We start from the raw sequence: 11,994 nt of genomic DNA, 5'->3' as shown, positions 1-11,994 counted from the left end.
GGACACTTCGACACATGGGCGGGCAAGACAGGAGTCGAACCAGCTCACTTCTGATCAGGAGTCGACCGCCCTACCGCTGCACCACGGCCGCCGCCGTGATAATTAAAATGATAATAAATGATAATCATCTCAATTTCATTATTTTATTTGAGAATATATGCTTATTGAAATCGTTACGGTGAGAATGTTCAATGTTTAGGTCAAAATCTTAAATATCTTAAATAATATAATCCCATTGAAGCGAGGACTATGAGAGAGTATTAGGGCCAGTTTACAAATAAAATGTTTTCTTAAATGACACCTTTAAAAATTTTACATTTACAAAATAAAGTTGTATATTTATGACTTTAAGAGGTATAGGCTACATTTATGTCTTCCTTTCCTTGTAAATTTACGTTTTTTAAAGTTATATATTTATTACTTAAAATCTTGTACGTATACAAGAAAAAAAGTCGCAATAATACTCTTTTTTTGGTAGCCGTAATACTATTTTAACCCCCTTTTTTTAAGCTATTTTTTTGTTTCTTTTGACTTTAGAAAACTGTTTTGTTTTTTTGTAAGTTTTATTCAAGGAAAAAAGTTCTTTTTTCAGTGTGAAATCTCCTTGAATCTTTGATTAAACTTTTTCCATAAGAAGGTTTTTAATATTTAGTTTACAGACTGAACTCGAAAAGCATTTTTTTTCATCTAGAAGTGTTTTTTCCTCACCTTCATCCCTTTCCGTCCTTGGTTTCCACGTCAATCTAAAAATAGAAATACATTTAAAGATTGGGTTAAATTAAAATTAAGCTTGAAAGTAGTTATTCAATCTTTAAACAAATGACATTTTTTAAATATTAAAGACAGTAAAAGTAAGCATGAAGTGAAACGCTCAGCCTCTGGTAGAATCCCATCTGGAACAGCTGACAGGATGATGGAAGCGTGGACTGAGAGGGTTCCTGTAACATTTCAGGTGCAGCACTTCTGTTAAATGCAGACTTGAAGAAATGTTTAAACATACATTTTTGATTTGTTACTGCTGATGAGCGTCATCTTTAGTTTCAAAAATCAAAGAAGTTTCAGAGGAACAATAAACACGCCGTGAAGGAAGACATTTTAAATAAAGGTTATTTGTTGACACAGACGGGAACAGAAACATGCTTTAGAACAGAGGAGGACGCAGACACGTCAGAATCTGATCAGATACACTTCAGAAGGCTTCAGCCTCGTTTTTGACGTGTGCAGCTCCAGCGTGGGTCTGTGATGTTCCAGGGAGTGACGTGTCTGAACCGTCTGTCTGAATCTTTACAGTGAGGGGAAGAAATACCGCGTTTATGTGGTGACGCCTCTGCTGCCGGGCTTCGAGGGCGACATCAACACAGGGGGAGGCAGCGCCATCCAGGCCGTCATGCACTTCAACTACAGGTGTGTTGGGGGGCTGCTCACTGCAGATGGTTTCAAAGTCCCTCCTTCATCGTTTCCTTCCATGCCTGCAGGACCATGAACCGAGGAGAGCACTCCATCATCTCCCAGCTGAAGAGAGAGAGTGAGTCGGTTCTGCCTTCATGAACAGATGCTCCTCCGCGCTCACGTTTAGCTGAAATGTTTGGCTGCGGTTCCTTCCAGTGGGGGACCAGTGGATCAACTACTTCTCCATCACCGGCCTCAGGACGCACGCCGAGCTGGAGGGGAAGCTGGTCACCGAGCTCATCTACGTGCACAGCAAGATGCTCATCGCCGATGACAACACCGTCATCATCGGTGAATGCTTCGAGAAAACCAAAACGGATATATATATATATTTGTGAATGAGATATAAACTTTTGATCAATCACATCTCCAGCTGAGAGCCTCATTTGTGGGCTTGAAGCACCACCTGCTGGTGGGTTCTGCCCTCTGACTTCTGCTTTCCTTCTGGACCTGCAGGTTCTGCCAACATCAATGACCGCAGCATGCTGGGTAAGAGGGACAGCGAGGTGGCTGTGATTGTGGAGGATAAGGAGACGGTGGTGTCTGTGATGGATGGGCAGAAGTACCAGGCCGGAAAATACGCCCTGCAGCTGCGACTTGAATGCTTCAGGTACAGAAACAGCCACATTTAGCCCCGTTTACTCCCCAACGGATGAGAGCAGCTAAAGACATGCTGATGTTTTCTGCCTTTTTTGTGTTTCAGGATGATCCTTGGAGCAAACACGGATCCCTCAATCGATGTTTCTGATCCCATCAGTGATCACTTTTACAAGGATATCTGGATGACAACCGCCGGTCGAAATGACTCCATCTACCAGAGGGTGAGTGTGACGCCACACCGCCGCCAAAGGCGCTTTTTACAGAAACAAAACAGAAGTTTACGCTCCTCAAAACCCAAAACTAAAACACAAACTTAAAGCAGTCACTGCCTTTACCCAAGAGATGAGTCTGATTACATAGTTTTCTGCAGACATGGATTTGAGCTGCTGCAATTTTTGCTATCAGAATGCCAATTTTTAAAACTTTAGAACCATAACTTTTTAACATATTTCTGAATAATAAAAAGGCAAGAATATTATTCCAGAATAAATCAACTTAAACCTTAAATAACTTTGAATATTTTACTCTCCATAAAAATATGTTTTGTCAGAATTATACAAGTTAGAAATGAGCACAAGATAACATCGGACCATTATTAACAATAAAATGAAATGATTTGGAGGGCCGGATCCGGCCCCCGGGCCATGACTTTGACCCATGCTTTAATGGATGAGAAACGAGACATGTTCGCACGATAACTTTTCAACTACACAGCTCCTCACACATGGACAATATAATTAAAAGAGGAGTACAGTGTTCCCTTGCGATATCACAGTTCACATTTGTAGTTCTTAGAGCATACATTGTGTTCTGCTTCCTGATTGGTACAGAATTTTCCACATTTACATAAATCTATCACGATCAGATCTTTGTTTTCATTCTATAATACCGGACTTATTTTTCTATGAAGATTTGAACTTTGAGAGAAGTGTGTGAAAATGTTCACTTTTGTCTAAGAAAAGTGTACAAAGTGTGCAGAGTTAAACATCTGTAATCCTACTTTGCAGATTTCACCAATCGCAGATTATTTTTAGACCCTAACTCCCACAGTAACTGAGGGAATGCTATAAAAACACATTAAAAAGGCATCAAAACATAAAAGCTTTAAAAATCACATCCTTGAGAAATGAAAACATCTCTTCCTTCAGGTCTTCCGCTGCCTGCCGTCCAGCGACGTCCACAGCATCCAGGAGCTGGAGGGTTACCTGGCCATGCCGGGTCTGGACAAAGACAACCCAGCCCTGGCTCAGGAGGAGCTGAAGAAGATCCGTGGCTTCCTGGTCCAGTTTCCTCTGCAGTTCCTGTGTGAGGAGAACCTGCTCCCCCAAATTGGCTCCAAGGAGGCCATGGTACCCATGGAAGTTTGGACCTGAGGGGGCGGAGTCTCTCTGCCGAGACCTAGTGGCTGAAACACCTGAACACCAGTTTCTGATTGAAGAAATGCGATGATGGAAATCTTCTCAAACTGTGGTCAAATTTTTAATTCTTTTTTTAACCCCGCACTCTGAAATGGAGACATCTTTCTTCTCCTTTACTCTGCAGACTGATTGAATATTCATGTAGAAGTTCAGAAAAGGGTTTCCCTGTGAGGCGACGCGCAGGGTAAACTGATCACACTACAGTAAATAATTTGTTTTTTCAGAATCTCTGTGTTACTCTGATCTGAGTAAACCAGAGGAAAATGTCTCCTTTCATGTCTGAAGAGCCTAAACTCCAACAGATTCTTGTAAATATCTATCAAATTTATTTATGAATCAAATATTTTTGAAACGATAAGTCTATTATTTTGTGTAGGAAATATTCTTGAGGCATGGGGGGATTGGGACTTCTGTCCCATTAGAAGATGCAAGTTTGACAGTCACAGAAATAGAAAAAGCTTCTAAATTTCAAACACTATATGCATGTCGAACTGCTGAGGGTTTTTTCTTTGAGCGGGTAAATTGGGCTCCATCACACCCATCTGCACATATGCAAACTGAGGAAGGAAAAAGCCGACCAGCAGACCTGCTGGGAATCCCTCCAGTGCCTGAAAGTTTGGCCGTTTACAGGAAGGGGGAAAAGGAAGTGATCGACGGTCTGATAAACTTCCTCCTGCCCTTCACCACCAAGCTGTTACTCCAGAACCGCGGCTTGTTGTTCTCTCGGAAACAACACTATGCAACTGGCAGGGCCAGGAAATGCAGCTCAGACACTAAACAGAGAAAACAGAAGCTCTCCGTATTTATTTAACAGAAAACCCGAAGTGCCAAAAGTCCTGGACTGTCTAATGATTGAACTGTAAATTCATTTGCATTCCTGATCCCATGGATTACACGTTCTGCCTTAAACGCTTCCTTCTGTCATCAGCTCTGAAGCTCCAGGAAGACCAGCTTAACACATTTGTGATTTTCCTCAAAGACCACCTTCTACGTTGGTCTAAATAGGAATAAAAAATATTGATTGGTGCATCATAGAGTGACGACGGCTTACTTCCCGTTGGGGTGATAGATTAAAGTCTGTCCAGGAAAAAGGATGATGCTGAACTTCAGCTTCACTTTTTAATTTTCTGTCACAAGTGTATCGATTTCAAGCTCGACTTAATTCAGGAAAAATGTTTGAAAGCTCAAGAAGCTACAAACCCAGGCTGAGAACAGAGTGTGTTCCTGTAAAGGTGTTTGTGAAATGATGCATGCATGTTTGACTCATTTTGGACCAAAAACAAACCCACACAAATTGATGTTTCCCATTTGTCACTGAAATGTAAAACTATGAACAAGGTGCCAGTTTGTGTGAGCAGTAATTTTGCCTTTTGGAGTCTAGATTCCTCCTTTTCTGTCTCTTCTGACTCTTCTGGTGCAGCATGAATCTGTCAGTGTCTTCCTGCTTGTTTACTGCATGAAGCTGCATTTTTCATGCGCAGCTGACAGGCTGACAGCAGCTGGATGCCACTAAAGTTTCTCCAGAAAGCATGGCAAAAAGCAAAGCCTCCTCTATAGCCAGTATTGACGATGTGCCTGTCTGAACGTGGAAGTGTCACCTTCACCATGTTTGTTTTTCTTTCTACCTCTCTCTTTCTACCTCCTGATCCATTCCACCATGTTTTTGGTTGAAGTTTGTTCCTGTCTGCGCTCTACAGCTCTTTAGGTCAGAGAAATGAACTCTGGAAGCCCAGCCCACTCCATAAACATGGCCCCGGTTCAGTTGTTGGTACAGATTTGTTGTGAATGAACGAACTCTATGTGGAAGGTGAGCTGCAGATGTCTGCAGACCCTCGTCTGTCTTTTCTTGACTCTTGATGTTTGTAAAAATGCACTATTTGCACATCGGTCTGCATGATTGCGTCATGTTGCTCTTGTGAAAAGATGGTTCAATAAACCAAGATTCTCATGTAACATTTTGACTTCACATGTTTATTTCAAAGCAAATGCAAAAGGTTTTTTATCCATCATGGAGGTTAAAAGGTGGAGTCCAGGATCTCCCTTGTAAGCAAAAATATTCTGAAACGAGAGTAAAGCACTGCAGCTCCTTTACTGTGAATTAAAGTCGAGCTTAATCACCACTAGGTCTATAAATGTGAATAAAAATAACTATCAGATTTGTTGCTTTGGCTTTTTTTAAATTCCTTTTTTACATTTCTTGAACATGGATCCAAATATCTGTACATTTTATTAAGTCAAAGAGATTTTTCAGAGCTTTTCCATTTATGTTTTTGATGTTTCTGTTGAGCAGAGAGGTTAGCTTGGCGTCTGCCATCATTGCTGGTTTCCTTTGGGTTTCTTGTTGCTGAGCTGTTGGATGAATAGAGATTGAATCATTGGAAGACTGAGTTACTGACTCTAGAACAACCTGGACGTCATCTGGAGCTCTACACAAATAGAAAAGTTGCAATAATGGTAGTGTGAATGGTTTTTGCTGAAAGTAGTGGCTGAAGATGTTGAAAATAGCTACGCAATTGACTCTAATTTCTGAACGGATTTGCTGAAAATGCAAAAGCAATTTGCAAAATGTTAAATTTGCTAAAAGACTGGAAATTTTGTTAAAGAACTATGAAAGAGCGCTGAAGTTGACCTAAATTTCTGAAAAATTTGATGTAAAATTCACAAAAAAATCCCTAATGTATGCCAATTTGCAAAAATATTTAGTGTGTTGCTTAAATATGAGCTAAACTCTAAATTAGCCCACAAAACCTCAGTAGATGCCAAATTAGCCAAAAAAAGTTAGCTAGTTGCTGAAATACTTCAGAAACTCCATCTTATCTTACATTTTATCAGTAAACTAAATTAGTCAAAAACGTTAGCATGTTGCTAAAATAGAAGCCGAACTTTAAATTAGCCTAAAAAACCTCAGCAGATAAAAGATTAGCCAAAAAAAACTAGCTTGTTGCTTAAATACTAATCTCCAAAATAGCCTAAAATTCCCCAGTAAACTTAATTAATCAAAAACGTTAGCATGATGCTAAACTATTATCTAAACTCCAAATTAGCACAAAAAAGCCAAAGATGCCAAATAAGCCCCCAAAAAAGCTGGGCATGAACGGGTATAAAATATTAGATTACCTAGGTATAAAATACTGCGTTAGGTAAACTCAATTTTTTTTTTTTTGAAAATTACTATAAAAGATAAAAACATAGTCCATGAATATTTACAGTTTTGCTGCTAATCTGCTTAAAATGTTGAAATTTGAAGACTTTCTCATTCATTTCCTATGGGGCATATTTTGCTCAATATTTCAAAAACTCTAAAGTTTATGAATACCAAGAATACAAGCAGTAATGTCCTGAACGAGTTGAAGATTGCTGAAATCACTGAAAGTGTGATTGAGTTGCTGAAAAACGCCTTGAAAGGAGCACAAGAATCACTATAGTATGAATGCTTAATAAACATTCACACAAAAAGACCTGAACTCATTTTTGCACTATTTTTTACCTGAAAGATATTGTTACTGGACTTATATTCTGGCTGAAACAGAAAAAAGCAGAGCTGTGGTTGGTTAAAGTTCTGCTTTTCTGACTCTAACCGGTATGTGGTTGTGCTAACTTCATGTGTCTTCGTTCTGATACCATCCAAACTCTGAGGTTTGTGAAATGTCGGTTCTCCTGAGAATTTCTGCTAAGACGCCAGTTTGAATGTGACATTAAAATCTTATATTTTGGAATAGTAAAGCGAATGAACTAGAGCTAAGATCTAACCTGTGGTTCCTCATGGTTCCTATAGATGGTGCTACGTACACAGAATTTAAACCTTTAGTTTTATAGTAGTTATGTTTTTGTTCCAGTGAAACAAATGTCCAGATTTCTAAAATCACAGATGAATTCTACTGTAAAAATCCCCTTTTTAAAGGATCAGATTTATCAGTTTGTTTTCTCCTGAGTGGAGCTGGAGACTCTTTTCTTGTGTGATTAGGTGGTTTTGTGAGTTCTTGTTGCACCAACCTGCCTGAACACGACATCAGTGACTCAGGTGGGTTCCTTAACAGCAAACTAACGGAGCTTTGTGTTCTGTTACTGATCAAAATCACAAACGCTGATGAAACACAGAAAAAGCAGCGTAAGTTTCTTCACTCACCAAAACAGGCTTGCTTCACATGTTCAGATGGGAAAAGTGTTTAGTTAAGTCACGGTTTCTTTACTGGATTTGTTTCCAGAGGCACAACAGTATCTATAGATCTTTAATGATTGATGAACTGAAAGATAAAGATTTGCTCAGTGAATGAATTCAATGGAAAGAATCAGATGGAAGAGTGAATGGAGGATAAATGCTGTTCTGGACAAAGGTGCACAAAAACAAACACAAGAAAAAAGCGATTAAATCACAAAACCATCAAAGCAATCAGCTGATACAACAAAAGACTACTAGAGCACAAAAACACAACTATGAAGACATGCTTTATGTAATGACCACAAACAAGAATAAGTTAAAAAAAACAGCTGACAAAAACTAAAGAAGAAGACTGGAAACAGATTTTGGCTACAGAAACTAATAAAATGTGATAAAAATCTACAAACTGTTCCAAACATTGACAGCTACTAATGATTCTAGTTTCATGCGTGTTCATATTTTGTTTTTGTTTTTTCATTTTAAAACACCACCTAATGCGTTTTAGAATGAACAATCTGAACACGGCTGTAGGTTGTGATTCGGCTCATTGTGTAATGTTACTATGCATGGCTCCATATTTAAGGCTAAAACATTACAGCCATGAAAAGTGTTGAAACACGACAAAAACGTTGGTTTGGACATGATCTCTGACTGTTTTAAACTATGCTATCTTGACTCAGACACATGGTTACACGTTGGCTCTGTGTTTTGTCTGTGGGTTGATGTTGTTTCATTTGTGGATTTGTTTGACTGTCCTGTCCTTGTCTTGTCACTTTAAACCTCGTTAAACTCACTAATTAACCCAAATGTTTCTCTTGCTCTGTATCAGATCCTTGTTTTTACTCACCATGACTCTGTTCTTTTATCATCTTAGTGATTTTAATATAAAATCAGGTCTTTTCCATAAATTTGTGGCTCTTTTTTGTTGAGTTTTCCATAAGTTAGAAATAAGCACAAGATAACATCGAGACATTAATAGCAATAAAATAGAATTACACGGAGGGCCGGATCCGGCCCCCGGGCCTTGAATTTGAAAAGGAGAAGTAGAGGATCACTCGCCTGCTTCTGGTTTTCTCAGTTTTCTTTTGTCATTGTACATAAAGTAGTAATACGATATGAATGTCAGGGAGACAGTAGAAAACATGTATTAACACTACTACTGTAAAATCCCTGGATGTTCTTGATTAGTGCAGGTATCATTTTGGAGTCTTCTTTATGGGTGTTATTGAAACCGGAAGTGTCGATACAAACTCTAAGCGGGCGGGGTCACACGGTGAATAACGGAGGTTTTACAGCCCATTTTTGTCCGTAGCGGGCTCCCATACAGGAGCGCGCTGCTGTTCCCTCCATCACCGCGGAGGTGTGCGCTTCGCGTGCTCGTGCCTCTGGGGGGTGCGGGGAGGGGGGCCGTCTCTGACAGCAGCGCAGCCTCCACGCAGGCCCCTCCCGGGAAGCGCGCCGCGGCTCCGACACACGGACGGTCGCACGGACTCCGCGAGCCTCTGCTGCCGCGCGCCTCTCTGCCTCCCTCCCGAGCGCGCGCGCGAGTCGCCCCGTCTTTTGCTCCGGTGTTCGGGTCGCAGAGGGGTGGGGGCGGGGGCTCCTCTGAGGGAGCAGCATGTAAACTCTCCGTCCGGACGAGCATCGCTAGCACCGGGATTATCTGGATCTTTTTGGGGAGGGTGGGTGGGGGTTGACTCAGGCCTGCCTCAGAGGAGCGCGTGCCCCCCACCTCCCCCCGCCGCCCCGGTCGATGGTCTTTGAGGAACTGGGAGAACCATGGCGAGCGACTCCCCCGCGCGGAGTCTGGATGAGATAGACCTGTCTGCACTGAGGGTAAATGTCTGCGCGCGCGTGCAACACCTGTCCTCGCGCCCTTCTGTGCCTCAGCTACGCGCGTGCGTGGATCATACAATGAACGTGTGTGTTTGTGTGTGGCGCTCTTCCACCGTGTACATTGATTGATAAAATGAAGTGGGATGTGAGCGCGCGCGCGCAGCTTCTTCATCCTTATTATTTTTATCCCAACAACTGGGACGTGACGTAACGAGGCCCCGAGCCGGCCGCCAGACCGCATGTCTATATGGGGCAGATGTTGAGTTCCACGCGCCTGTCACATTAAGGCGCATGCAGACGCTTCAGAATCGCGCGTGCGTGTTATTCACGATCTCACGCACACGCACACACCGGCAGTAATAACCGCAGCACGAGCGAGTTCCGCCATTTCATGATGTTGTGGCGACAGCAGTTTCGTGTCTGTTTGTGCGCGTGCGTTTGTGCGCCCATGGTGATGAGTGGCACGAGGGGAGATGCAGTGCAGGAATGCGTGTGTGCACGTGCCAGAGGCCTGTGATTGTGCACACAGGTGTGAAGTTTCAGCCAGGTAATCAGCTGGTAGAGGACACGCACGCGTACACACCAGTACTTGTCTATAGTTTGTTGTGAGCCCCAAATAACAGGTTAAAATCTCGAGGACATCTGTCATCATCCTCAGTATTTAGGATCTTAGGAAGGTTAAACATCTCACAGGGTTCAGTGGGGTTTTATTATTAATATTAGAACTGGGCAACAACATTTTTGAATGTTTTAAAGCACAATTTCCAAAGTCGAGGCCCGAGGGCCGGATTCGGCCCTCTGGGTAATTCTATCCGGCCCTCCCGATCATTTTATTATATTGTTATTAATGACCCGATGTTATCTTGCACTCATTTCTAACATGTATAATTTTGACAAAATATATTTTTATGGAGAGTAAAACATTGAAAGTTATTTAAGGTTTAAGTTGATTTATTCTGGAATAATATTCCTGCCTTTCCAACGGGAAAAGCTCCAGATCAGCAAACATTGATTAGGTTTCCAACAGGTTTGTTTAAAGGGGTTTTTCACATCACTTGTAAAAACAAATGGAAGCTGTTTTTGACCCATTCCCAGCCCCTGCAGAACTATTTCTGTCAATTTCTGACCTCTATAAATGGGGTTTTAAAAGTTAAGGCTGGGTAGATAAAATAAATTTATCAATTTGAATCGATTTAAGCTTAATACATAAATAATCGATTCATAAAAATATAAATCGATTTTGCACATAAAGCAAAAGTCCGCTAGCTTGATGCTAACGTTTAATGGAATTTCCCATAGGATGGCTAATGCTAACATTCGGTAAACATACATTGCTGAATAAATTAACATCTTTACAAACTCATAGACACTAATTTTCCAAACTCTGTTAAGGAAATATTTTAAAGTAACCATTTGTGGTCTAAGACATCATTTTTTTCCTCATAATTTCTTCTTCTTCTGGAATAAGGTGTAATACTATAGTGTGATCCCCACCTAGTGTCCAAACTAAAACATCCTCCAGGAGAAGCAGAACAATGTTTCCAATGTTAATGATCTGAACATTTTAGTTAGAACTTCTCCTTTAGAGAATCCATGTAACACTGGATGATATTAACAATCTCATTATTTCACTGATACATTTACAGTATGTGAACTGGATCAGATTAATATGAATGTATTCAAATCATATAGTAGATTATTAATGTATTTCTAAATAAATGTGTACAAATGTAAGCTCAAAATTGAATTGAAGAATAAAAAAAATAGAAAAAAAATCAGAATCTAATTGATCCAGGCTCCTGTGAATCAAATCTTTTCTGGAAATTATAATCGATTCTCAGCCCTATTAAGAGTGCTGTCCATTGGTCATTGCCAAATTTTTGACAAATGAAAATAAACTTGTTTAATTCTTGACAGTTTTGTGAAAAACCACCTGTGTGCCTCCCCCTACAGGTAGACTCGAGGTATTACATCTGCATTTTGTGATGATAACAGCCCTGTTCTCAGTTCCACCCCTCAGACTGGATTTTCACATTTCGGCTGTGGGCGGAGTCAGACTCCAACTTCCCTGTTTGGTTACCCTTTAAACAGCCATTCCAGAGCTGGGTTTACGCCAGTAAAGAAAGTACAATTGTAATTAAAAGGCAAGGGCAGTTAATGATGCTGGGGATAAAGAGCAAGCAAGTCTTCATCATAAAAGTCAGGGTGAGATCTGTGTCTATTTCTAGTTAAAAAATAAAACCTACTGCTCATTTCAGCGACTGTGAGCTCAGGGTTGAGGACTCCGTGGTGTAAGAAAACTCACTGATCTATTCACAGCTGTGAAAGTGTGAAATTCTATGAAGAGTTGCAGTTATCATACATTTTTGTCGAGTGTCTTTTTTTGTTTTTTCTGTGTTTTTGAAGAAACAGTGTTTTGGCTGGATGTAATGGAGGGACAGCAGAGGGTCAGTCAGGTCTGGGTCGATCATTAAATCCTGGATCTGCTGATGAGCTCGGCTTTAGACGTCTTGGCAGTGTGGAAGAGATAGT

At 40.8% G+C, this 11,994-nt stretch overlaps 3 protein-coding genes across 17 annotated transcripts in view; all 3 read left to right on the top strand.

The window, feature by feature from the left end:
• pld1b (phospholipase D1b) overlaps positions 1-5,420 on the top strand; it is a 57,425-nt gene extending 52,005 nt beyond the window's left edge. For all 3 annotated transcript variants that reach the window (XM_024282109.2, XM_024282110.2, XM_024282111.2), the window contains exons 21-26: positions 1,291-1,404; positions 1,476-1,525; positions 1,606-1,740; positions 1,906-2,059; positions 2,153-2,270; positions 3,198-5,420. In XM_024282109.2, coding sequence (XP_024137877.1) covers positions 1,291-1,404; positions 1,476-1,525; positions 1,606-1,740; positions 1,906-2,059; positions 2,153-2,270; positions 3,198-3,422 — 796 coding nt within the window. In that variant the 3' untranslated portion in view covers positions 3,423-5,420. The remainder of the gene's footprint in view (positions 1-1,290; positions 1,405-1,475; positions 1,526-1,605; positions 1,741-1,905; positions 2,060-2,152; positions 2,271-3,197) is intronic.
• The window catches only part of mon2 (MON2 homolog, regulator of endosome-to-Golgi trafficking), a 448,157-nt gene that overhangs the window by 206,160 nt on the left and 230,003 nt on the right, over positions 1-11,994 (top strand). The window lies entirely within an intron of this gene.
• Positions 8,911-11,994, top strand: part of tnikb (TRAF2 and NCK interacting kinase b) — a 68,438-nt gene continuing 65,354 nt past the window's right edge. For 3 of the 10 annotated variants that reach the window (XM_024282097.2, XM_024282099.2, XM_024282098.2), the window contains exon 1: positions 8,913-9,462. In XM_024282097.2, the coding sequence (XP_024137865.1) occupies positions 9,406-9,462 (57 nt within the window). In that variant the 5' untranslated portion in view covers positions 8,913-9,405. Of the gene's footprint in view, positions 9,463-11,994 lie in introns of all 10 variants that reach the window. The other 7 variants (XM_024282095.2, XM_024282094.2, XM_024282096.2 and 4 more) reach the window with 6 other exon arrangements.

This window comes from Oryzias melastigma, linkage group LG6, assembly GCF_002922805.2.
Source record: "Oryzias melastigma strain HK-1 linkage group LG6, ASM292280v2, whole genome shotgun sequence".
Lineage (NCBI taxonomy): Eukaryota > Metazoa > Chordata > Actinopteri > Beloniformes > Adrianichthyidae > Oryzias > Oryzias melastigma.
Note: the sequence above shows the minus strand (reverse complement) of the source record. Positions and strands in the feature narration are given on the sequence as shown.